The sequence below is a fragment of the Notamacropus eugenii genome, chromosome 7, assembly GCF_028372415.1.
Source record: "Notamacropus eugenii isolate mMacEug1 chromosome 7, mMacEug1.pri_v2, whole genome shotgun sequence".
Lineage (NCBI taxonomy): Eukaryota > Metazoa > Chordata > Mammalia > Diprotodontia > Macropodidae > Notamacropus > Notamacropus eugenii.
This window is the reverse complement of record NC_092878.1, coordinates 36,278,014-36,305,978: the sequence shown is the minus strand read 5'-3', so window position 1 is coordinate 36,305,978 and position 27,965 is coordinate 36,278,014. Positions and strand designations below refer to the sequence as shown.

The window sequence follows — 27,965 nt, the reverse complement described above, 5'->3', positions numbered from 1 at the left end:
GAATGATGGATTAGAAGCAAGAAGATCTGATTTCAAAACCTGCCTTTGATATTTTCTGTGATCTCAGTAAGTCTATGATCCTGTGTTAATATGTCATTTCCTTCCAAGAGAATATAAACTCTTTGAAAACAGGGGACTAGTGTGTGTGTGTGTGTGTGTGTGTGTGTGTGTGTGTGTGTGTGTGTGTGTGTGTGTGTGTGTATGTGTGTGTGTTATCCTCAGCATACAGAACAGTGCCTTGAACACATTAGTTACAAAACTACTTGTTGGATTGAATAATAATTATTCATAGTTTGATTATAATTCATTAACATAAATTGCATAAACTTTAGTTTTTAGTTTGATATAGTTAAGAAAATCATTAGCTAGTGGTCAGCCTCCTAGGATGAACTTCTCTGAACTGTCCTTGGGACTGCCTTCAGGTCTCTTCAGATTGAGAAGGTAAAGCCTGCATGCTTTTGGCATGGCCTCCAAGAGCGTTTCTGCTGCCTAAAGGCATTAGAGGAGGATACTAGGAGTCCTCTACTAGTGCTCACATTCATACAGCACTTGATGGTATGTAAAAATATAAAAGGAAAATGAACATAAGGCTCTCTTGGGAACTTACTAAGGGTGCCTTGAAATCACTTAGTCAAAAATAAAATGCATAATAACAGTTGGTCTCATTTCTATGGTATTTTGTAGTTTCCAAAGTGCTTTTGCATCCATGACTTTGTTTGGTCCTATGGGGCAACCAGAGAAAATGTCATTTGCTTCATTTTGTAACTGAGGGAATTAAGCCTTACACAGGTGAAGTGACTGGCCCCAGATCACCTAGTAAGAAATGATGGAAACAGAACATGTCTGTTTTTATTTTTACTTTTCCTGATTTCAAATTCAGTATTTTTCCCTTGCCATCCACAGTGAAAGAGAACCAAAAGGTTGTATATGTCATTAATAGTCATTCACTTATTCATTCAAAAAGCATTAAGTACCTGTCAGGTGCTAGAGAAAATACAAAGAAAATGATGATGCAGGTTCTACCTTCATAGAATTCAGTGCCCATGATTGCCAAGCTGCTAGCCAAACTGTCCTCTTTAGAAACTGAGCAAAGGCATAGGGGCCTGATTGGGGGGTGGGGTATGATGGGAGAGGTCTTCAGGCTAAGATAAATTTGCCTTCAGAAGAGGCATGAAGACTCACTCAGTGGCTAAAGATCCCACCGATGAATCAGGTAAGTTTTATAGAGGATTGCTAAAAATCATCATCATATAGTGGCATAACTGTTGAATTTGGAACCAGACTTTCCCACTTGTTTAATAAGTGATTCTGAGCAATCCACCTAATTCCTCAGTGTCTCAGTTTTCTTATTTCTAAAATGGGGATAATAATTCTTGTACTATCTACCTTGAGAAAACTATTTTGTGAAACCTGAGGTATTTTAGAAGTATTCTGATGCGTTCCTCTTTTTTTTTTCAAAACTTTCAAGGAGAGGGAAAGGATTTAATCTGCCAATTAAAGGGGCTGAGGTAGCGTGCTTTATCTCTGAAGAGCTGCTTTGTTCTTTGAGCACACACTCCCACTGACTTAGTGAGAGTCAGACAAGGATGAATCATAAGTTCATAGGAATGGAATAACATTTTTATCCTCTGATGGCTTGAATCAGACACATGTTGCCTCTCCATAGCTTCTCCAATAGCTTCTCCACATTTTACAAGCCACTTGTGTCTCCCTTCGGATGCAACATGATGGCTAGGTATAACATCTTCCTCTCCTTCATTCTCCTTTGCAGACATCTGTGTTGCACATGTGTTCCCTCTTCCATGCATTTATCTTTGCTCAACTATGGACGGTCTACTGTGAACAAACTGCTGTTGCTCCCTCTGTCCAAAATCAGAATGAATTTAGCTTTACAGCTATCCTTACCGCACTGGAGTTCTGGAGTCGGGTTACACCTAGCATTCTACAGCTAATGGCACATAACAAAGTGGTGAGTTCAGTACCTGTTCATAAAAATATCCCTCCCTAAGGTTTGATTGCATTGTGATAATAATAAATATCAACCCATATTTACATAGCACTTTACACTCACTGGGAAATCTTAATCTCACAGCAATGATGAATGGCTATTGTAGTTCCTGTTTAATGAGGGAGGAAACAGACTCAGAGACATTAAGTGGCTTATCCAGTTTAATGCTACCACTATTAAATGGTAGAGTCAGGACCTGAATCCAGACCTTTTGACTCCAGTCCAGTGTTATTTCTGCTATGCCACACTGCCAAATTTGCCAAATTAACCTCAGAACTGCATAAGGGGATATTTTTATTTGCTTCTAATATACATGAACAAAACATAAGGGAAAAGAAGCTCAATGGTTTCTTGTTTCACAGATATTACTCTTCTAACACAGATGTTCCTATGTAACACTACCAGCTAACTTGATTTTAGCATAATGGGGTCTGAGTGCCCTCTTCATTTCAAGTCATAGATATATTAAAAACATTTTTTCAATTAAAAATAAATTTCTTCTCTCTGCTATTTCCCCCACACCCTAAACATTGGAACAAAAAGAAAAAAGAAAATCCTTATAATGAATATGCATTGCCAAGCAAAACAAATTCCCACATTGGTTATGTCCAAAAATATATGCCTCCTTCTGTACCCTGAGTCTATCACTTCTCTGTCAGGAGGTGGATAGCATGCTTTATCATGAAATTATGGTTGTTCAGTGCATTGAGCAGAGTTTTCAAAAGGCCATATGTGTTTTCACACACATTTCCTTTCTTCCATCTGAATTGTTCTTTTGAAGAAGTCGAGAAATGTCCAAGAAGTTTGTTTAAAATATTTACTCTCCTCAGAATGAGGAGCATGGTGCTAAGACCAGATCCCTGGGGCATTCCAATTGAGACCACCTTCCAAGTTGACTTTAGCCTTTTAATGATGACTTTTTGGATCTGGTCATTTAATGTAGGAGTCATCCTGGCTTCCTCCCTCCCTCTCACCTGCCCATACCCAGTCTGTTTTCAAAGCCTGTCAATTTCATCTTTGAAACATCTCCTAAATAAGTCTCCTTCTCTTCTCTGACAATGCCACTACTCTAACGCAGGCCCTCATCACCTCATGCCTGTATTGTTGCAATAGCCTGCTGGTGGATCTGCCTGCCTCATCTACCCCTACTCCAAGCCATTCTCCATTCAGCCGATAAAGTGATTTTCCTAAAATGCATGTCTAATCGTGTCATCCCCCTTTATTCAATAAACTCCAGTGGCTTCCTACTGCCTCCAGGAGCAAATATAAAATGCTCTTTTTGGCATTCAAAGCCCTTTATAACCTAGCCCTCTCTTATTTTTCCAATCTCCTTACACCTTATTTCCTGATACCTACTTTTCTGTTTCAGTGACAGAAGCCTCCTGGCTGTTCCATGAATTTCACCTCTTAGCTCTGGGTATTTTCTCTGGCTCTCCTCCTATGCTTAGAATGGTCTCCCTCCTCTCTTCCAACTGCTAAACCTCCTAACTAAAGTTCCAACTAAAATCTCACCTTCTGTAGGAAGCCTTTCTCAATCCCTCTTCTTTCCAATGCCTTCCCTATGTTAATTATTTCCTATTTATCTTACATATAGCTTGCTTTTGTATATGTTAATTTGCATATTGTCTCTTCCACTAGATTATAAACTTGTTGAGGGCAGGGATTATTTTATGCCTCTTTTTGTATCCCTAATGCTTAGCATAGTACCTAGCTCACACTAAGCATTTAATAAATTTTTATCAAGTAATTGATTGATTGGTTAACCATGCCTACCACAATTTGTTTAGCCATTCCTAAATCAATGGTCATCCAGTTTTCACTTGAAGTGGAGTTTTCTATGTAGTGAGAGAGAACTCATTACCTCCCATGATAGTCCATTGCACTTTTGGAGAGCTCTGATGGGTGGAAAATTTTTCCTTGTATCCAATCTCTACTGCTGTAAATTCTACCCATTATTCTTTGTTCTGCACTTTATAATATCCCTTAAAATAGTTGAAAAACAGCTACCATGTCCTGTACATCTTTCCTTCTTTAGGCTGAACCTCTCCAGTCTCTTAGATCAGTCATTACATAATATGTTCTCAAGGTTCTTAGGTATTCTGATCACACTCCTCTGTACTTGGTACTCCGCTAACTTGTTAATATCTTTTATAATTGTGTTACTCAGAATTGAACATAATATTCCAGATGTGATCTGTGCAATGCAGAGTACAACTGGACCATTATCACCCAACATCTAGAAAATATGCCTCTTTTAATGGAACCTGAGATTATGTTAATTTGAAGAAGTTTTTGGATGATACATTGCACTGTTGGCATATTGAGATTAGAGTCTTCTAAATCGCCTTGATCGTTTTTTTTTTCAGAAGGACTATTGTTTAACTTTCTCATTTTGAAATTATGAAGGCAGTTTTTCTTAGCTCAAGTATAAGACTCTACCTTTATCTTTATAATAAAGTCTTTCTTGTTTGATTTGACCCCATCATTTTTGCCTCTTGAAAGCTTTTTGGATCCTGGATATCAAGTAATATGTTTGCTATCTCTCTCAACTTTGTGTCGTTGGTAAATCTGATAAGCATGCTATCTATACCTTTCTCCAGGTCTTTATAAAAATATGAAATATTTTTATACAAATATATAAAATAATAAAAAATATTTATAAAAATATTTAGCATAGTGCCAAAAACACATCCCGGGAACACTCTAATAGACTTCTGAATTGACTTCAATCCATTAATGATGATTAATTTATAATCAATAATCACTCAACTAATGTGTAGTCCATCTAACTGTGCTATCATCTAGTCTGCATCTTTCCAATGTGTCCATAAAAGTAGCTTGAGAGAGTTTGTTAGAGGCTTTGCTGAAACCACTTGAATATTCCCTTAATTAACTGGTCTAATAAGCCTATTCCCCCCAAAAAAGAATGAAATCAGTCTGACATGACCTATCTTTTTTTTGAATGTTACTTTTATTGATTTCTTTTATTTTTATGGCACCTTGTGAATATATCCTTCCCCTCCCCCAGCCATTGAATCATTCCTTGTAAAAAAAGATTTTAAAGGAAAATGGGGAAAAAAAATTGGTTCAGCAAATCCATCAACAGTTGTGTGTGACAGCATGTGCAATATTCCATGCACAAAGTTCCCACTTCTGCAAAGAAGAAATGTTGATTTTTCTCAGTTTATCTACATGGCCTGACTGGGTCATTATAATCACATACAGTTTAGTTTCTGTATTTTTTTTCTCCATTTACACTATTGTAATCATTGTATACATTGTTGTGGCTCTACGCAAGTCATTCTACATAAGTTCAAAAACATTTTTCATACTTCTATTAATTTTCCATAGTCATCTTTTCTTAGAATGTAATATTGTTCCAGTAATTTCATGTACCATGATTTGCTTAGCCATTCCCCAATTAATGGGTATCCACCTTCTCCAGGTCTTTAATATCACTGAAAATGATAACTATTTTTGTGTCTATTAAATATTTGGTGTGATTTGTTGTTGACAAAGCCTTGCAGTGTTGCTGGGATCTCCACTTCCTTTTCTAGATGTTTGCTATCTATTTAGTCATATAGTCCAAAATTTGCTAGGAATTGAAATCAAGTTCTCCAGCCTGTAGTTTGCAGACTCTACCTTCTTTTCTCTGTACACTTCTAATGATAGTTATAATAATAATAATGGTAATATCTCACTGTTCATAAAGCATACTTCAGATTTTGAAATCTAACCCTGGACATTTACTAGCTGTGTGAACCTGGGCAAGTCACTTAACCCTGTTTGCCTTAGTCTCCTCATCTGTAAAATGAGCTGGAGAAGGAAATGACAAATCACTCCATTATCTCTGCCAAGAAAACCCCAAATGGGGTCATGAGGAATCAGACACAATTGAAAAATGAGTGAAGTGTATTTGTGTAGCTGATTTTATTTTTTTGAATCTAAATACTGAACTTTAAATTCATCCCTATTACAGCTGCTATGACATAGTAGATAGGATACTGGATTTGAAGTCAGTAACAAAAGCAATAACAGTGAATATTTATTAATTTTGTGTACCAGGAACAGTGCTAAGCACTGCAGATAAAAAGACAAAAGTGAAACCTCCTTAAAGATCTTATGTTCTAAAGTCAGATGTGGGTTCATGTTGTACTTTTGACTTTTATTCACCTTTTGACTGTTGGGTAAGTCATTTGGCAGTCATCAAACTGATATTCCTATACTATGGGAATTTTTTTCTTTTGTTTGACTGCATATTTGTTATGAGGGCTTTGTTTTGTTTTGATTGGGAAGAGGAGAGAAGAGAAATGCTTGTTAACTGAAAAATAAAAATTTTAAAAATTATATTTCTGAAGCACTGTTTTGTCACTTAAGAAATTCTGGGATTCCCTAGAATCCCAGAGACTATAGATTCAAATAGAAAGTCTTCTCTTTAAGGCCTTCACAATAGCTCCAACCTACCTTCCAAGACTGATTTCATATTGATCTGCACACGAACTACAGTTCAGACAAACTGCTCTTCCATAATATTCCATTTTCTGTCTCTGTGCCTTTACATATAGAGCTATCCCCCATGCATGGAATGTGGTCCCTCCTTACCTACACTTCTCCAAATCCCTTTCTTCCATCAAGACTCAGCTCAAAAGCCACCTTTTACCTAAGGTCTCTGATATTACCACAGTTATTTTTGCTCTCTGTTTGAAATTTCTCAATATATACTTTCTATGTATTTTGATTTACTTCTGTACATGTTTCATTCCAATAGAATGGAAGCTCTTGAAGGGCAAGGACTTTTCTATTTCTGGCTTTGTATCCCTAATGCCTCGTACATATTAAGTAATGCTTGTTTAATGGCAGAATGAACTTAACCTCAATGATCATCAAATATGTCTCAAAGACCATAAATTATATAAACAGGTTGCTTTAGTGAAAAAGTTCTGAGGAAGTCTCAGGTGATTGACTTGTGCTGTAAATTTGAACTTGTGAGATTCTTTCCAACCTATTAAAATCTTTTTAGATCCTGAAGCCACCCTACAACCTTATAGCTATTATCACAGATGTTACTGTCATTTCAAACAAACTTCTGCAGAAATTTTTGTACTTATATAAACATTCGTTACTGAGGTCTAACTCTCTAATAGTACAATATAAATGCAGAACAGAGATTTTTGTTTTGTGTCACTGGTTGATTTTATAGTGCTTCTTTCCCCTTAAAGAGATACTATATGGCCTGTGTTCTTTTAAAAATTAAAGTGAATTAAAGTTATTTTAATTTTGAGACTTTAGGCTAAAATTTTTTGACAATATTTGAGACAAAGCGTAGACAAGGGTATCACAAATCCAGCTCTAGGAAGCACTAATTTAGGGAAATTGTTCTTGCTGTTTTATGTATAGTCAAACATGACATTTGGCATAGTATCCTTCATGCTGATGAGAGTGAAGATTTTAAAGCAAGAAAAATCCTCTGAAAATTTCTCAACTTCTTCCTAAGTGATGTATAAGAGTTGTTCAAGATGGAAGAAGGGAAATGTTTATGAAGAGGCATATGGCTTGAAAAGAAAGAAGCTGAGGGCTTCCAGAAAAAAAGTGGTAGTTAGCTAGTGGTTGGTGGTACTGTATAGGGACAGCTGTGTTAGAAGAGGAAAATTTAGCAAACAAGAACCTGTTCTGGCTTCTTCATTCACTTTCTGTTTTGGAGTTTTAGAGGCAAATAAAAATACCCCCTAGTGGTTCACTCTTGTCATTAGGCAAACAACATGAACAGATGTCAGGTGGCTCTTGGCAGGCACGCAGTGGTTTTTAAGGTTCTTATAACACGGGAAGAAGCATTTGTTTCTCCTTTTTGTTGTTTCAGATGGTAGAAATGGTGTGTCTCCATGTAATCAGTTTGATGGAAGCGCTGCAAGAATGCAATTCAACCATTTTTGTCAAGGTATGAAAACCATAATGGTTCTTAGGGAGAATGTCCTCCAGCTTTCAGCACCTAGTGCTCATCATAGCTGTACCTTTTGAGTGAGACACTTAAAAAAACAGCTTCAGTACCTACAGCTGGATACATACTTAAACATTAAACATGTGAGAAAACACATGAGAAAAATTACCTGTACTGGGTATTTCAAACAAATGTAACTGTAAAGTTGCTCATTAAAGATATACTTGTGGAAGGAAATTACCCTGATAATAGTGTCATAATGGAATAAATTGGGTAGTATGTTTTTACCCTTCCCAAATCTATAGTCATTTGACTCATTGTTACCATCTGGGTGATCCTTTAAGGTCAATGTAATTTAATTATAAACTTTGTTCAAGAAAGTGCCTTAGAGATTATATGAACATGTTTTAAATTTATTGTTTACCCAAGAACATTCTTCATATAATTAGTAGTATGGAAAAGTCAAGGAGCTGAAGAGAACTTATTGATAACAACCTTGACAAAGGTTGTGCCAAGTCATCTGTATTCCTGAGAGCTTCACCGTTGTCCGTTCTTTTGATTCTGTTCTTTAGGAAAAGGGCAAGAACTAAGTTTCCTACTGCTATGCTAAGGACCTAAATGGGACTGGGATAGGGACTGGCCATGTGATTTAACTGATATGGGTAATTGCCTCTATCAGCGTAGGTCAGCACCTTCTGCAACTTACAGCCTTAGTTACCTAGAGTACTGATATTTGAGTATTTGTCAGATTTAAACTCTGTTTTCCTGGTTTTCTAATCACTGTTTCATATTGCATCCCTAGACCTTGAAAAAACCCATGGATGGGGGAGTGGAATTAGGTTAACATCAGAATATTATATGGTATTGGTCCTAATGATCATTAAGAATGTGGCCAAGATGCTGGATCATTGTCTTTCATAACCCAATTTTACCTTACTAGTGGGAGGGACCATCCAGGGAAATGTGTTCTTTTGGACAAAAACAAGTCTTCGAGTGACAAAAAGAGTTGGAGGAGAATAACGCATTATCGTTATCAAACAATCATATCATAGATTTAAAGTTAGAAAAGGGGCCTTACAGGTCAGATAGTCCAATACGCTTATTTACTTCACATGAGAAAACTGAGACTCAGGGAAGCGACTTGTCTAAGATCAAACAGGTGTATCACAAGTCACACAGGGGTGGAAAAGCCAGGATAGAACTAAGTTCCTTTGATTCTAAGAATATTGCTTTTATTTTGACTAAAATAACTACCTTTTATCAAATTTTCCAGGGAAGGAAAAAAAAACACCACCCAATTTGTTCTATTATATCATTACTGAGCCCAAAGTAAATTATGTCTAATTCTTACTGACAGCTTTGTGTGAGCCACTAGCAAAAAGGAACCAAAATGAAAGTTATTCAGTAAACCAAATTAGCATTCCCTAAATAGGATGATTGCTTGATTCTCTGAGGCTGTCGATAATAATGAAGTTTAACCTGAAGCCTTCAGTCATGTAATTGGTAAATTATAAACCTGCATGTCATTTGAAAGTACATTTGAGAATCATGTACTCACATGTAGTATACCAGCTGGGAAGAAAAGAGTTATTTTACCCACTAAAATCTATCCCTATTAAGTCACTGACTCAGAAAAGCAACACTTACTGCTGGGACTTGAGAGACTTCTGGCCAATATCATTCTTCCTGCTTTCTGATCAAAGACCTTTGCCAGAGAGGCTTTCTGCACTGGTGTTTGCTAGCTGTTTAAGAGGCCAGCTGACATCTTGGCTCGGATGTCAGCCACTGTTCTGTTCCCTAAAGAATGCAAAGACTTTTCAATGAGGAAAGGAAGCACCTGGGAAAATATTCTCAAATAGACAAGTCTGGAGTCAGATGTGCCTGGCTATTTTCTAAGTGTAGGACTTTTCATTTTTTTGTGTGTGTCATGGATCCCACTAGCAGTGGGGTGAAGCCTATGGACTGCTCAGAATAATGTCTTTAAATTGAATTCTAAATTTGAGATAGAGATTAGTAAAAATAAAGGTGTCATTTTTTTTTCCCATCCAAGTTCATAGATGACCTGAAACTTAATCTCCGGTCCCTTAGACAGTCTGTGGGCTCCAGACAAAGACCCCCTGCCCTAGAAACATTCACTGCTTCAGGTTGTAGTCCTTGCTTATTCCCCATCACTCATAGATAAAGAAGACCCACATGAGCTTCCCAAGGACCCAGATTTTTCTACAGTATTCTCAAGTAAAGACTGATTTCTTGTGGATTAGACCTTATAGAATCGGATCTCACAGGGAGCCATACAAATTTACACAAAGGATAAGGAAGGACCTGGACCCTGATACAACTATAGACATGGATATTATAACTCCTTGACCTGATTCCAACTTGCCGTTTCTGAGCAGTGTCTTGATGATGAATATGTTCTCCTAGTCTAACAATCACTGAATATATGGTTACCTGCAATGACTATTCATAAACTCTAATTATAGACATTTAACTCCAGAATGCAGACTGCTGGTCAGAATTTCCTTATACCTTGAATATTTGTTTATTTTCCTGAATTATTGATACCATATTAAAGCAGTAAATTCCTGGAACTGCAGTAGGAAGTCGGTACCAGTAGTTTATCTTTCTCTTCTCTTTGGTCTTTGGTAAAATGACAGAATCTCAGAGCTTGAAGGCCTTCAGAGGCCATCTAGACATCCTGGGGTAGCTTATTGTGTGATTCAAAATGTTTAGTTAAGGATGAGGATCAGATAATTTGTGGCACAGACTTCTAAGGCACTGACCCTTAATGTCCTACTAGAATTGTAAGCCTAATATTAGGAATGTGCCACAGGGATCATTTTCAGATGAAGGAACTTCACCTACTGATACTTCTTTCCTAAAGACTATAATTATTCTATAGGTGTTGGCCAAGATCAGCATTTTTATTTAGAGATTAATAAATTGGACATGTTATTAACAAGGTGTTAAAATACATATACTTGCCAGTTAGCCTTAGGAACAAAGGAATACACAGAAATAAAAATAATCACTTTCTTAGACTCAATAAATCCAATTTTGATATGTTAACAGTCTCCAAAGAGGACAGGAACTTGGAGTGAGGTAAAAAAAGTATTAGTCTGAGAATTAAAGGTCAGTATGTATACTTCTATGTTCAAGCTTTTCCAAACTTGAATTAGGATTTCTTTTCAGAATCTCTTGAAACTGTGCCTAAGACTCAGAAAGTCACAATTATAACTTGTCTTCTGATAGTTCAGATGGACTATCCCATATTCCACTACATTGTTCAACTGAATTTTCCTGCTGCCCTGAGGAAAGAAAAAAAGCTGATGGTACTGCGTCAGGAGTGGGAGACACTGTTCCTGCTCTGTAAAGTATATCCTGCCCAAAGAGAGCAATCTGTGAGAGAAATCAAATATAGAAATAGATAAGTGAGTCATCTCAGGCTTTAATCTGTAGAGACCATGGATTCTAAACCCTCATTCTAAGTCTGGCCCCTAGCTTGTACCAGTCGTTTATGTGTGTACACAGACTGTGCAAACTCCTTACCTCCCTGCTTTGGTTCTCTTTCACCGTCCATATCATATATAGGTAGGAGATAGAAGTCTGTCTTTTTCTGACAGTGTGGTATTCTAGTTGTTGTCCACGAACCTTTTCTTAACAACCAAGAGCTAATACAACCATGGCTGTACCTGGAGAATCATTTCTGAAGATTCTAGGGAGGAAGATTCTATTTAAGGAAGTGAAGGGATTTTTAAATATACACTAACTTTCCACTCATTGAGTGGCTTTCAAGAGATAATCAGTCATTTGCTCTAAAGTGTATATTCCAAGCAATCATGGGGTGCTTATTAACCTCCAAATGCCACCAGCTCAGCAGGGTCTGAACTCAAAAAGACATTTTTTTTCTGATTATGGGCAATGCCTCAGCATGTGCCCTCATCCTTGCAAAGTTAGAAGGATTAACGATGCCCTGTTTTCCTTCACTGTAATTGCATCTGATGTGGCCAAATAGTACAGTAATAGCAAACATCTTTGTTTCTCCCTCACAGCTCATACCCATGTGGCTGCCAATGATTCAGTCAAATTTGAAGGTAAGTTATCCCATGGGCTATTTAGTTTGAACCTGGGTCCATTCTGAAAATGTCATGAAGTTTACGGGCGTTTTAAATATTAATCTCACTTTAAGAATTATCATGCAAATTGCCTTATAGCTCCATTGTTTTCACCACAGTCTTCCTTCCAAGTACTGGACCACAGAATTTAGAACTGGAAAGGACCTTCTAGATCTTATGCAATTTTTTCATGTTATAGAGAGGGAGATTAAAGCCCAGAGTTGTGTGGTTTGTCCAGGCTTACACCAGAGCTGGGATTCAAACTCTGGATACTGACCCCAAAACTTTCTTCAAAACACTATTTGTGTCTGTTATCATCATATATCAACTACCTGTGACTCTGTCAGTGTAGGAACATGCCTCCCTCTAAATGCAGATCACAGTCCATCTGAGGAGGGGCAGACAAGTTAACCAACTTGCCCAGTGTCAGAGATGGACTTTGAACCAAGATCATCCTCTTTCCAGGTCTAGTGTTCTATCTACCACAGCATGCTGCTTCTCCATTATAATAATAATACCTTCAATTTATAAATTGTTTACAAAAGACAACCCTCACTCCTGTCCTATGAAATTGATCTTGTTATCCCCATTTTATAGACTGGGAAACTGAGACCCACAAAGTTGAAATGATTTGACCAAAGTCATGGGGCTACTAAGTAGCAGGCAGGATTCAAACCCAGTCTTCACTACAGGTGGAGTACTCTTTCTTCTAGGCTTGTATTGTTATGACATTTTATCCTTAGAACATATCCCTGCAAAGTATACAGGGATTTTATAGATCCCATTTTACAGATGCGGGTCCAGAACTAGAATCTTTATCTTGACTTGTGGCCCTGTGTTCTGTCTGCATGGCCACATGGAATCATTATCAGAAAGCAGTACCATGAAAGGAGTACTATATTTGGCATCAGAGGACCTGGGTTTGAATCCCAACTCTGCCAATTACTACCCATGTGACTTTAGGGGTAAGTCACTCAATTTTTCTAGACCTCATTTTCCTCATCTGTAAAAGGAGGGTGGTGGGAGGATTAGGTGATTTCTAAGGCCCCTTCCATCTCTAAACTCTATTTCTATAGCATTTATCAAATACCTTGGTGCACTTCAAGGAGAATGTTGTGGAGATTAGTCCCTCTACAAGGAGCTTAAAAGCTAGGAAAGACAATTCTGACAGAGACACAGAAGGCAAAAAATGTAGACATCAGAATATCAACAATAAGCACCCAAGTGAAAGTCAAGGGAACCATTTCCAAGGATCCTCCTCACTGATTATTCTGAATGCAGATTTGTGCTAAGAATCGAGATTAAGTAGCTTCATGCCTTCAACCACTCCCAGATGCAGACGTCTGGCCATTTTTAAGGAATTGCTAATGTGACTTGATCAAAATTCTGTACAATTAAATATCCTAACCACTATCATCAATCTTCCCTGATGGGGAGAAATTTTTGAAGGGCATTTATTAAATGATGTAATATCAGAGCTTTGAGAGTCATCAGCGATAATCAGGTGCAATTTCTTTATTTTATATATAATGAATCTAGACCCAGAAAGAACTGACTTGCCCAAGGTCATACAACTAGTGGCAAGAACTCAGACATTAGAATTACATGATTTCATAGGTGAAAGTGATCTGAGACATTGTTTTTCAACCCCTTTCTCTACCAGCCTCCCTTCCATTTTATAGATGAGGAAACTGAGGCCCTGAGAAATGAAGTAATTTTCTCACAGATGCAGAACTAGTGAGTGGCAGAGTCACCCCTTCTAACCCCCAGTCTGGTGCTCTTTCCATACTACCCTCCAACCTTGAGGGAAGCTTTGTGTTACGAGGGGTAAACATTCTTTACTGCCACTAAACATAGATGCTTAGTCTTGGCAGAGGTATAAAGAAGTTAGTCACCAGCTGCATCCACAAGTTTGGCAGCAGGAATTCAGTTTCCATTTTGTCTTAGCTCTTGTCACCTGCCTGGCAGAGGTGGTATTAGTAGGTGGGGAGTGGGAGGAATTCAGGCAGCTTCTTTGCTTGTGCCCATTCTTAGGGGCAGAATGAATGGGAGAGGAAATCAACTAGATCATTTGGAGCAAACTGTAAGTTGTAAGCATGCACTGGTACCCTCCTTTCCATGGTAAATCATGATGGAGAATAACAGAGCCCAGAGCTGTATGCCAGCCCCAGGTTTGTAGTAGCAGCATTGCTGTGACCATGGAGAGCATGCCATGTTCTAGCTTTGCATTCAAGAAAAATTGCTGTGAACTTGGGCAGCAGGACTATCCACAGAAGCTTACTTTTGAACTTAGTTGATTGGCATCAGAAACAAACTGACTAAATTCTATCTCCTCCTAAATTTTCCTAGGGATAAGATATGTTTAACCTTGAGAATAGAAGACTTGAGTGTGTGTTTCGGGGTTAGCAGAGGGGAAGCATGATAGTTGTCTTCAAATGTTTGAAGGTCTGTCAGATGGAAGAGGGATTAACCTTGTTTTGCTTGACCCCAGAGGGCAGAACTAGTATTAAGGGGTGGTAATTCTACAGAGACAGATTTTAGCTTGACAAAAGGAAAAACAAATCTCTTACTGGTCAAACCTGTCTCAAAGTGGAAGGGGCTGCCTCAGGACATGGTGTTTTCTCATCACTGAGACTTTTACAAGTGGATCCTAGATGACCACTTATCAGGGATGCTCTTAAGGGGAGTAGGTCCCTGTCAACTCTGAGCCTTGGTGACTGCCATTCTGTGATTCTGAGTCTCTTGTTATGTTTTAACAGCATTTATCGGCTGGACTACAACTACGACTTCAAGCAATTCAGAACAACGTGAACCACCATAGCCTGAGGATGCTGCAGGGCTCTGGACAGACAAGCACGAGCTCATCCGCACTCCGGAAGTGGCTCCAGTGTACTCAGTTCAAAATGGCCCAGGTGGAGATCCAGTCCTCTGAAGCTGCCTCTCAGTTCTACCCTCTATGAGTAGGGTGTGTCGCTTCTAGTGTGAACGCTCTGGTTCAGCAATAACGGGGTTCCAGACAAATACTAGGATCCACGCAGGTTTGAAAAGGCATTGGGGACACTCTGCACCCCCTCCGTAGTTTAGGTACCAACGTGTGGAGCCTGCCAATGGCCGTGTCGAAGCCTTCCCGCTTCACCTGTTTCTGACGTCTCCTTGGGCTAGCCGATTAAGTGTTTCCTTACATTCTTTTTTAAGAACCAAATCATTTCTCTTTAACTGACTTCTATTTTTTTTAAGAAGAAAAAAATAGACTGGTGGGCACTCACAGAAAAGTTGTATAAGTCCCCCTGTTGCTATTTTTGATGACAGAGAATAAATAGGGTTTTTGAAGCCTTTTAGTGTTTTTTCTTAAAACCGACTCTTGGCAATGCAATAAAACTCTTCACCGTGCGCCGGTGACACCCTACGGAGGATTGGGGTCATGATCGTGGGAAAAAGCAGCAGCTTGCAAGGAGCATTACAAAGTGCACTTAGAAATTAGGGGGTTTAACTGTGCCAATTCTTCCTCCCTTTCTTTTTTCTTTCTTTCCCTTTTTATAATATCATTTTCCAAAACTGTCCAGTATGGTGGCTTATTTTTAAAACAACTGCAACAGACAACAAAAACTAGGTTTTTTGACTCCTTAGTTTGAGGCTGTACTTTTCTTCTTGTAAGCTTTAGGATAACCCCTTTAGTTTTATGAATAAGAAATTTTATTCTTTTCGTAACACTTGTATACAATTCCATTGGGATAAAAAACAAACTAGATTGCATACCAACCTAATGGAATCCAAGCACTGGCACGTAACACTGCATATGGAATCACATTCCTAAAGCCGAATTTTAATAGTGCAAGAGCACCAAGATGCATTGGCACTCATGATCAGCATTTGACTGTGCATTCACAAATGGTACTTCTCCTCTTTTACTCCTGTAATGCACTGACAAAAAGAATTACTACACGTTTAAGCTGTATATTAACATGCTATTAAATGCATATTCTTTATTATCTTTGAGAGCCTGAGGGTTTTCTTTTTAAAAACTAGTTTATATAGGTCAAAAGGGATGAATATTTCTTGGGGATGCCATAGAAGGATTCCTTCTTCAAGCAGTGTTTGGACTATATACCCTCTGACGTCAAGAAATTGGCAAATATCAATAAAGCTCCAACTCTATGAGAAGGTCCTGGGGATTAAAAAAAACCCAACAAAAATAAGGTGAAGTGTAGGCCAGGGGAGAGACCAGTGGCAGGAATAAATATTGAGGTGAAGATAGCGAAGCTATTCCAATGGTCCATGTCAGTGGTGAGAAAGACCTCAACAAGCATATTGGCCATCTCAATAGAAAGGAGCTTGAGGGACGTTTCTATGATGAAGTTAATAGGTGTAGAATAGCATGGCCTAATGTTAGACTTGGAGTCAGAGGACCTGTGTTCCAATCTCTGTTCTGTTACTTGCTATCTTTGTAACCTTGAGCAAATCTCTTAAAATTTCCAGATCTCTGTTACCTCTGGTAAAAATGAGAGGTTTAGATTGAATGATTTCCAAGGTTCCTGCTAGACCTAAATCTATAATTCTGTAATTATCTATGATAATTCTATGAAGGAACCTGGCTACTTGACTATGGGGGTAGAGGGAATCAAGATAATGGAAAAGTCAAAGATGATTCTGAGGTTATAATTCTGTTTAATTGAGAGAACAGTGGCACCAGAGGAAGGGTATGTTTTGAGGGGCTTATATAGTATATTTAGTTAAGCTTTTATTTAGTTTGAAGTGCTAATATATATCTAGGTGAATGATTAGCACATAGCTGGAGATGTAGGATTGAAGTTCAGAATTGAAGTTAGGACTAGATATGTAGATTTGGAAGTCTTATAAGAAGTGATCTTTGAACCCAGGAGGATGGATGAGATCATTGAGAGAGAGAGGAGGAGGCAGGAAGAAGATATATAAAGAGAAGAAGGTCCACTATAGACACATGGAGGACATCCAGGGTTGGTATATCCTTTTCAACTCTGAGGTTCTATGTAAGCTCCTTGAGGGCAAATATTATTATTATTATTAGTAGTAGTACTATCTACTAGGTACTTAACTTTTTTAATGGGATAGAATTGAACTGATTCCTATGAACAGTTTGGATCCTGATGAGAATTCCTGAATTACACATTTTTCAAATTTTCTAGCGCACTTTGTATCACAAAAATCTCAGAACCATAAGGTTAACTCAGAGAAATCTAGTCCAACCTTACCTGAACAGCAGTCCTTTCTATCACATCACAAGTGATCAGGCATCCAGTTCCTATAATGAACCTACTACCTCCTGAGGCAGCCCATTCCATTCTGGGATAGCTTTTATTGTTAGAAAGTTTTTCCTTTGCCCTTATCAAATTCTACATTTTACCATGCATGCTTCCATGTCATCATTCTCCATGAGACTGAGGTCATAGATCATAGATCAAAAGCTGAAAGAGACTTTAGAGAGCCATTTAATTCAACTCATTTTACAGATGAGAAGTTAACCTTCTTGCCCAAGGTCACACAGGGAGAGGGCGTTAGTGACAGGAACAAGATTTGAAACAGATTCAAACTCGGATTCCAAGTCTAGTCCTAGCACGTGAGGGCAAAGAATAGGTAACTTTTCATTTTTGAATTCCCAGTGCCTAGCATAGTGCACACTAGGTAATTATATTAATTATTAATATATTTGCGGAATTAAATTGAATTTGAAACTTTCTAACAGCCATTAAAACCATATTACTCTTTACAAGGGGCAAATGATCTTTGGCCATTTTGCTGGAAACAAGCAGAATGAATTTGGAGTATGTCCTCCAAGCAGGACACCCCACAACCCACAGGGCCTGAAATAATTCGTTGCTATGTTGATTATTTAAGAGATTCCACTTTTCTTCTAGGGGGTCAAATGTTATAATATTTTCTAGAGATGAGTAATACCTCCAGTGCTGAGAATGTTCACTCAAGTTCTAACAATTAATACTCTCCAAAAATAGAATGAGCTGCCTGGAGGGGGTGGGAGAAGGGAGGGAGGGATTTTGGCTTCCTCAGCCCTGGAGGTCTGCAAGCAATGATCTAAACGTTACTTTTGGAGAATGTTGTGCAGGAAATTTTTGCAATTGGTAGAGGGGTTGGACTAGCCTTGTTATTTGGGGGCCAAATCATCTTCAGGTCTTTGTAATTCATCAGCTGTAAAATAGAGATATTAATATGAACCCTACCTACCTCACAGGGTTGTTGTGAGGACCCAATGATGTAGAGAAATTCTTGGTCAGGTACTATATAACTTAAACCAGATCAGGGATTCTTACTGAGTCCTTGAATTTGGTGTATGTTTTTAAAAGACTATTTTGATAATTGTATTTCAATAGAATTGGTTTCCTTCATAATCCTATGTATTTTATTTTTTGCATTTAAAAATATTCCAAGGATTCCATAGGTGTCAGGCAACTATCAAAAGGAATCCATGACACAAAAAAGATTAAGAATCTGTGGACTAGACTGATCACAAAATCCATTCCCACACAGACTTTATGAGGACCTCATGCGTCCCTTTCAGCTTCAAAGTTTTGGTTCTAAAGGAAGATGAAGGGCAGACATGCACTGCTATAAAGTTTCCTGAGATCCATGTTGTATCTCTAGAGTAGTTATTCATCATTTTTAATGTGCTATCTGATACACCTCTAACTTGGAATGAAGTAATCTGACCGATTAGTTAAACAACAGGTATTTCCTGAGCTCCTACTAGGTGCCTACTTCTATTGTAGGTGATGGGCACAACCCCAGGAAGGTTTGAAGTCAAAAACTCTATGTTCAAATCCCAGCTCTAACTATCTAGGAACTTACGATGTTTGATTAGGTAGGATTGACCTTTCATAGTGTCATAGGACTTTGAGCTGGAAGAAACCTTATTGATCTAGTCCAACCTTCATTGGAAGAAGGAAAAATGGTCCAGAGAGGTCAAGTGATTTGTGCTCATAAGGAGCAACAGCCTGCATTTGAACTCAGGTAATGTGATTCCAGGTCAAGTGCTCTCTGCTTGTGGCAGAGAGCATGAGGAAGCTGATTGATTTTCTCCTAAGTATGAATGCAAGAAGGGAGAAGAAGGAAGTTTTTCTGTCAACTATTAGAATTAAAAGGAACTCCATTAAAGATCACCTAATCTCACCCCCCTCATTTTTAAAATTGAGAGTCAGAAAAGGAAAGAGATTTTCCTAAGGTTTTACAGTGAGCAAAAGAAGTGGCAGAAATAAGATTCAAACCCAAGACTTGTCTTTCCAAGTCTAGGGTTCTTTCCACTGTTCCAGAGCTAGACATGGAACCCTAGAGTTGATCTGGTTTCAGATAGGGCAGCTCCAAACCACCCTTGCACAGAGGTTCCAAAGGTCCCATTAGCCCATCAGACCCGCTTTACATCTATTTTAGGCTGTCAAATGATAGAATGCAAAATATGGTGTCACACACAGATAGAAACTGGGGCCCCCAAATGGATTCATAAAGATCTGTGTGGGAAGCTTATTGACTTGGAAAACCACAAATTAACATTATCAGTGTTCTATTGTATTTTTATTTATCTTATTAAACATCTCCTAATATTTAATGGTTCTGTTCTCCCAGGTGTTTGACACCTCTGGTGTAGTAGAAGGAGCCTGTACATAGAGCCAGGAACGTCTTTGCTGCAATTCTGCCTCATATACTTATTGATGAGTCACTCTCAGCAAATCAAAACACTTATTCTCTCTGAATTTGTTTCCTCATCAGTCAAGTTTAGGCAGTAATACTGCCTCACAGGGTTGCTGTGAAGATCTGATAAGATAGCTTATGTCACATCAAGTCAACACGTATTTATAAAGCATTTACTACACTCCAGGCACTGTGCTATATGGCCCTTGGCAAAGCTTGAAGCCTTATATAAATGTTAGCTATTATAATCCATGTTTATGTCTCTCTATAACCTTTCTAACCATGTTGCTTGCTGTCAGTAATCCTAATAACCTATGTTTATAGAGTGCTTTGTCATCAGTGAAGCAACATGGTGTCGTAGCTATGGTGCTGGATCCGGAGTTTGGAAGACCTGGGTTCAAATGCTACCTCTGACACTCACTAGCTGTATGGCTATGAACAAGTCACATAATCTCTCCAAGTTTTAGTATCCTCATCTCTCAAATGGAATAATAATATTTGCATACCCTACTTCACATGGAAGTAGAAGACTCGAGAAAGAGAATTTATGGAGATTGCTTTGTAAACTTTAAAGTACCACGTAAATTTCAGCTGTTATTATTATTAGTTTTTAATGCCTTGTATCCTTCAATTCTCACAATAACCCAATGAGGTAGAGAGTGTAGACATTGTTATATCAAAGGACTTAGATGGAGTATTACAGTTGGTAAGAGATGAAGTTAGAATTTACTCAAACCTAGGTCTCTAGGTTCCAAGTCCAATGCTTTCTTTAGCTTATTCTAGCAAACAAGTTAGAATCATTTGCCTGGAGTAACCCAGTACAATAGAAGATCACTGGTCTTAGAAGTCAAAAGGCCTGAGACTGAGTCTTGAGACCAATACTTACTAGTAGTGTGACTCTGGGAAAACCATTTAGCTTCCATAAAGCCTCAGTTTCTTTATCTGTAAAGTGATGACAATCACTTATTACCTATCTCACAGAGCTGTGAAGAAAGCGTTTTGTAAAACTTATGGCACCATCCAAGTTATTGTCATTATTGGAGGTGTTTCAAGGGGTGACTATGGCCAAACTCTTAGTGGGAGAGGAGACAAGCCATTATTTATATCAAAATAAAGACCATGTTGTTTGAGGAAAAGAAGGATGAAGAAAACATTCACAATGGCATGATCGTTGCTGAGATTAGATGAACTAATCCAGCTGGACCAGTCCTGAAATTTGGGGTATATAGACTTGTAATCTCCACCTGACTGTGACCCAGAAGAAAGCAATTATATCTAGGCATAAAATGGATGAGATCTACCACTGACTGATTTATTTTCAAAATGTGGGTTTTTGATATCCCAATGACTGTGTATTCAGGTACACAAGGCTTTTGAAAGGTTTTTTAAGATCACAGTAACATTAACTCATAGACTGTTGAGCTGGATGAGGCCTTAGATCATGGGCATTAGAACCTGAGATTGAAGGCTACAGTTGGATAAGTTCTGAGAACATAGAATGTTAGTCTTGGAAAGAGTATTAGAATGGAATATACAAAAGACCATAGATCCTAGAGTTTTGAGGGAATTTAGAACACAGAATACTAGAGCCTACACGTCTCATTTTTCATACATAGAAAATGAAACTTAGAAAAGTGAAAAAAACTTGTTCAATGCCAAATAGCTAGTAAGTCGTGGAACAGAGATTATAACCCAGTTCTGAGCAGTTAAGTCCAGTGTTTTTTCTATCACATGATAGTACCCGATTAAACCTAAAAGACACAAAAATATCAGAAAAGTCAAGGTAGATTGGACGAACAGAGGACACTTTTGTAAATTTTATTATAATGTTATCTATATGGCAGTCTACCTCATTGAAAAGAATTACGATAGTAGCACCATTTTTTCCAGGAGTTTGGTGGGTCTATAACACATTTCCAGGTCAGATAAATTGGTGGTCTCTGGCACCTCTGCACCTTTTAGATTTGTAGTCCTCAGACAAAAGGCACAATAATGGTAATGATGATTCATAATTTCATCAGTATGGATACTCCTTCCATCAATGCAAGCTGTAGCCTCTCTTAACTTGAGTAGATGATAAAAACAAAAATCTTGGTAATTACAAGTCTTTCTGCATTAAGCCAGGTTGGTCCTTGGACGACAGAGATGTATCTCACCAAGTTCACACATGAAACTCAGGTTCAGCTTTGTCCTTGAAACTCTTCCAGTTTGGTTGGAACCTCAAGGGTTTGTGTACCATTGGCATCACTTTTGAGAATCCAAGGCCAGCTGTATACCAGATGAAGGGATAATAATAGCCCATATTTGTAGAGTGTTTTTCAGTTACAAAATACTTCAACAACAGTTAAAAAGTCAAAGTAGTAATGCAAATTTTATTATTTCTCATTTTTTCATGTGAGAAAATAGATTTCCAGATGACAAGTGGTTTTCCTGCAGTCATATAGATCATGCAAGAAGCAGAACCGGATTCTGCATCTTCCCACTAAGAGTCTAGCACCATAGATTTAGAACTGGAAGGGACATAAGAAGTCATCTTGCTCAAGGTCCTAATTTTATGGAGGAGGAAATAAGGGCCAGAATGGTTAAGTAACCTGCCCAGGATCTCACTGTACTCTCTGCTGTTCCAAATCTCCTTACAAATTACCTTTTACCCAACCAAAAGATGGAGATGGTGGTTAATTTGCTGAAAAGAAACCCTATTTAGTAAGGCTTCAGACCAGGCATTCTCTATTTCTTAGGAACAGTAAAAGCAGTGTAACCTACTGGATAGAAAATTAATCTTGGAGTCAGAAGACCTAAGTTCAAATTCTGCGTCTGGTACATACTGGCTATGTGACCTTAAGCAAATCACTTAATCTCTCAGTATTGTAGGTAACCCTTTTAAGACTATGAATTACAGAGATGGTGTCAATCTACATTGATAGAGAGAGTTTCCTAAAACAGTAAAATCATAGTTTTGGACCCTATTCATTCTTGGGCATATAGATTTAGAGATGGAAGAAATTTTAGAGGTTATCTAGACACCACCACCCCCGTTTTCGTGATCTTGTGATGGTAGATTGTGGGTCGTTTGTACCCTAAAATCTCATGTGACACTCTATCTTGTGACTGTTGATAAGAATTATTTAGGTTTAATCCCAGTTGTTATTTCCAGATGTTCTTGGGAAGGATTGTCAAAAGCACAGAAATAGTAAGGAGCATAGTCAGAGTGATAGGAAAATGCATAAACAATGCTAAATCCTTTTGCCTCCTGAGTCATGTTTTTACCAAAAAACAAAACAAAACAAAAGATTTAAAAAAACCTCAAACCTTGAGCTGTCAACAGGAAAGTCAGATAACTGCTATTAAATCAAGGAGTTAAAAAATAGTGTGGGCATTCTTCTCATCTAGTCTTTGAGAGCTCACAATTCCAGGGCCACCAAGAGTCACAGTTATTAAATGTCAATTTCAGGGCTGCATTTCAAGCTCTGTGACTCAAATCTCCAAAATAATCTCACACTAATGCACCAAATTCCTAGAGTGTAATGAATGAAGCTGATTATCCTGGGCTCCGCAATTTTGGGGCTGGAAGGTAGTAGGCAAGTAAGAAGGTGATCATTTGACTAGGCAATATTAAAGAATAAAAAAACGCCCAAGGCTCGCATCTGTCCTTTCTTTTCATGATCACCATCTTAGTTGAGGCCTTTATCATATTTTAATGGATTCCTATTACTATTAACTATTTCTCCTGCCTCCAGTCTCTAGACACTTCAATGCATCTTTCACACAGTTGCTAAAATAATGTTCCAGTGTTTGACCTCAAAAACCTTCAGTGGTTCTATATTGTTTTTAGTATAAAATATAAACACCTTAGCTAGGCATCTGAAGTTTTCCACAATCTGGCAGCCATCTATCTTTCCAGTCTTATTCTAGCATTCTTCATACACTCAGTGCTCTACTAGATTTTCCATGATTTTTCTCCAGAGTATATTCCTCCTTATTTCTGCCCACTGATAACCTTTCCTTCATTCTAAAACCAGTTTAGGTATAACTTCTTTCAAGAAGCAGAAGGAAACAGTGGTCACAACTCTTATTTTGCTTCTATCTCCTCTACCAAAGAGAAAAATCTTGGAACTAGAAAAGACAGAACAAAAATGGCCAATAAAATAGGAAAATATTAAAATAGCATCTAACTAATCTAGATGATGAGTTCAAGTCACTAGGCCTAGAAGAACAATGTCCCAGGGTACTGAAAGAACTGGCAGATATGATTGTTGATTGTCACTAGACTGTGAAAAGTTATAGCAGATGGGAGAGATATAACTGGATTAGAGAATAGCAAATGCTTTTCTAATATTCAAGAAAAAAGAGAATGGAATTTGAACACTGTAGGATAGTGAGTTAACTTTGATTCTTTTGGGAAAAAATTCTGGAATTAATTATTGAAGGGATGCTTAGCAAGTATGTAGAAAAGAAAGTATTTAATGCAAAGCATCACCGGGCTTCATTGGGAATATTTGGAGAATACTTCATATATAATTCACTTAAGTCTTTAAACAACATTTAGCAAAGAAACTCATGCTATTCTGATTGAAAAGATGAAGAGATTTGGGCTTCCATAATAATATTGTTCTGTGACATTTAAATAAGTTGAATTACCAGGCTCATATAGTAATGATTCAATGCCATCTTGAAAGGGTATTTTCAGTGGAGGGTCTTAGGATTCTGTCCCTGGCCTTGGGATATTTGAACATTTTTATTGCTGACTTGGAAAAAGATGCAGGTGGTATACCTATCAAATCTGCAGATAATACAAAATTAAGAAAGAGACTGAACAATTCTTGACTGGTTTAGAATATCTTGTTAAATTGAAGAAGATGAAATCTAATAGGTGTAAGCATAAAGTTTTACATTTTTTATTAATAAATATGAAATGGGAGAAACAGTAGACAGCAGTTCATCTTAAGTAGATCTAGAAGTTTTAGTTATTATCAATCATGTGCTATGGCAGTTACCTCTTCCGCCAAAAAGCTAATATGAACATAAGTTGCAGTAAGAAAAACAAAATACATGAGAAATGCAAATGAGAAAAACTCTAAGGTTTCACTTCCTACCCAGGAAATTGTCAAATATAGGACAAAAAGAAAACAGTTAATGTTGGAAGGTCTGTGGAAAGATAGCTATGGGTCCAACCATTCTGGAAAGCAATCTGGATCTATGTGAAAAGAGTAACTAAAATGTCCATATCATTTGACTCAGAAATGCCACTACTAGGCATCAATCACAGGGAGGTCAATGATATCAAGAAAGAGTCCATCAACACCAAAATATTTGGCTACACTTTTTATAGCAGCAAAGAACGAAGTAAAATGCCTATCAGTTGGATAATGGCTAGACAAGCGGTGGTACATGAATGTAATGGAATATTTCTATGCCATAAAAAATAATGGATGTGATGAATACAGAAAAGGATGGGAAGATTTCTATAAATTGATATAAAATGAAGTTTTATAATGAAATTTATTATGAAGTTTTATAAAATGGAGCAGAACTACGAAAGCAATATACACGATAACTACAGTGAATTGAATAGAGAGAACAAGATGATGGAAACTGAATGCAAAGAAACTAGAAAGATCAAGTCTGATCCCAAAGAAGAGATAGGAGAAGGTACCTTCCCCATGTCTTTGCAGAGGTTGTGAACAATGGGTGTGGAGCACTATATATAAAGTTAGAATTTTTTGATGCGTTGGTTAGTTTGGCTGAATTTCCTTCTCTTTTTCCTTCTTTATTATAAGACTTGTTCAACAGAACAAGAGACATAGTGACCAGGACTTAAGAGTTTGTATTAGATAGTCTCAATATTCTGTACCCTTATCAGTATGCCAAGTATGGTGTTCATTTCTGTGGGCTGCTTTTTAGCAAGGACAATAAATTAGAGGGCATCCAGAGAGTGAGCAAGATGGTCAAGATCATTCTATTTGTGGATTAAAGCGATAGGACTTTTAGCCTGGAGAAGAGGAAACGAGAGAATAGATATGTTAGCAGTCTTCAAGTCCTTGAAGCTCTTTTGTGTAGAAGAAGGGATAGAACTGTTTGGCTTGACTCCCAAAGGCAGAATCAGGTACAGTGGGCAGGTTTACAAAGCTAATTTACAAGGTAGATGGAGGGCAATGAAAAACTTCCTGATAATTAGAGATATCCAAACGAGGAATGAGCTGCTTCAGGGAGGCGTGCGTTTCACCTCATTGAAAGTATTGAAGCAAAAAGGCTGGATGACCACTTGTCAGTGATGATGCAGAGGAGCTTCTTGTGTTTTGGGCTGTACTCGATGGTGCCTGAGATCCCTTCTTTGATTCTGGGTTTCTAACATTTCTCTAGAGATGATCTCTCTCGTTTCAAATTGATCATAGCATTTTGTCTGGGCTCATTTTCTTCTGCCACAAGTTTGCTCAGTGTGTGTGTGTGTGTGTGTGTGTGTGTGTGTGTGTGTGTGTGTGTGTGTGTGTGTGTGTGTGTGTGTGTGTGTCTGTGTCTGTGTCTGTGTCTGTGTGTGTGTGTGTGTGTTGGACCCTATTGGTAATCTGGTGAAGCCTTTGAGCCTTTTCTCAGAACGATATGTTTAAATGATTGAAATTCTAAATTTCAACTAGAGGTTAGTGAAAATAAAGATGTAATTCTTTTCCTATCCAAATTCATGGACCCTCTGAAATCTATCCATGAACTCCAGGTTCCAGAATATTACACATTGTAGTATTATTTTGTACTTATATTTATTTTCCTACTAGAGGCAGGAATAGTGTTATTTGTTGTCTTTTCATCTTTACTGTTGCCTTCTAGCACAGTTCATTTCAGATAGTAAGTGCTTAATGTTTGCTGAATTTAATTAGTCCATAATACCTCTCTTATCATTATCATAATCACTCACATTTCTATAGCATTATTCAGTTTACAAAATTTTCCCCTACAACAGTCTCATGAGACAGGAAGTGCAAGAAATATTATCTCCATTTTATAGATAAGTAAACTCTGCCACAAGGGGTTGAAATGGCTTGCCCAGAGTCACACAGCAAGCTGAGACTCAACAAAATATAATTCCACTATAATGGAATTAATAAATTCCATTTATTAAGCATCTATGGTGACACAAATGGAAGCAGGCATCCCCTTCCCTACTTTAACAAAAAAAAACTTCACATCTGATTGAATGCTGATCAAGAAATCCAATGAGAAACTATATTTTAAGTGGCTTTGGCCATTACAGAACCCACCCAAAAATTTAGCCAAAGGCAACAGGAGAAGGAGCCTATATCAAAACCAGCAGCAGACCTCAGACAAATAATATAGTAGCCTTGCAGTGTGACCAGACACTAGTCAGGGACACATTACCTATAAGGCTCTGTATCTTGAGGCAGGAGAACAGGCAACTCTTCAACAAAAGCACAGGAGTGGCCCCCTGAGGGGAACCTTGGAAACAACTAAGAATAGTAATTACCATTCCAGTTTCAGTTGCATTTAGACCAACACATCTGAGCCCAAGTCCTTAGAACTCTTCTAAAGAAGACACCTGGAGGGACTCTAAAGATCTAGCATTTTAAACCTTAAAGATGCGGTGTGGGGGGTGGGGGGGAAGGGTATAAACATGGCAGGTAGAGGTCAGTATAGGAACCCAAGTGACGCGGATCCATCCAGTCCAAGCAGGGTCAATGACCCCACCCAAAAGTGCAGCCAATCTGGCAGAATCTGTCTGTGGTATCAAACCTCAACTCAGGAACTAAAGATGGGGAAATGAATAAACCAAAGAAGGTTACTATAAGGAATTATGATAAATCCAAAGATACCTAAATAATCTATCCTGATAGAAAGAATAACTCTGTAACAACTGCTAGTAAGTACTCAACAGAAAAAAATGGATTTTCAACAAGGACAACATGAATATCTAGAAGAAATGAAATGGGGAAAAAATGTACTAAAAACTCTGTAAGAAAGAAATAGCAGAGGAATAAGTATCTTAGAACAAAAAGCCATAAATCCTAGTCAAATGATGGACCCCTTGAAAATGGAACAGAAAATGAACAGAAATCAATCATTTAATGAGATATCAAGAAATATTAGAAGAAAAACAAAAGCTTGAAAAACGTTTTCAAAAACAAATTAACTGGAAAGTAGTTCAATGAAATATAATCACAGAATTCTCTAGAAATTCATGTTTCAATAAATCACAAATGAATATTTCTATGATAGAATAGAAGGC

At 37.8% G+C, this 27,965-nt stretch overlaps 1 protein-coding gene across 12 annotated transcripts in view; it reads left to right on the top strand.

Annotated features, from left to right (window-relative positions):
• Positions 1 to 15,388, top strand: part of UNC79 (unc-79 homolog, NALCN channel complex subunit) — a 342,891-nt gene extending 327,503 nt beyond the window's left edge. For all 12 annotated transcript variants that reach the window (XM_072623539.1, XM_072623542.1, XM_072623545.1 and 9 more), the window contains 4 exons: positions 1,772 to 1,969; positions 7,866 to 7,943; positions 11,996 to 12,037; positions 14,818 to 15,388. In XM_072623539.1, coding sequence (XP_072479640.1) covers positions 1,772 to 1,969; positions 7,866 to 7,943; positions 11,996 to 12,037; positions 14,818 to 15,018 — 519 coding nt within the window. In that variant the 3' untranslated portion in view covers positions 15,019 to 15,388. The remainder of the gene's footprint in view (positions 1 to 1,771; positions 1,970 to 7,865; positions 7,944 to 11,995; positions 12,038 to 14,817) is intronic.
• The last annotated feature ends 12,577 nt before the right edge of the window (positions 15,389 to 27,965 follow it).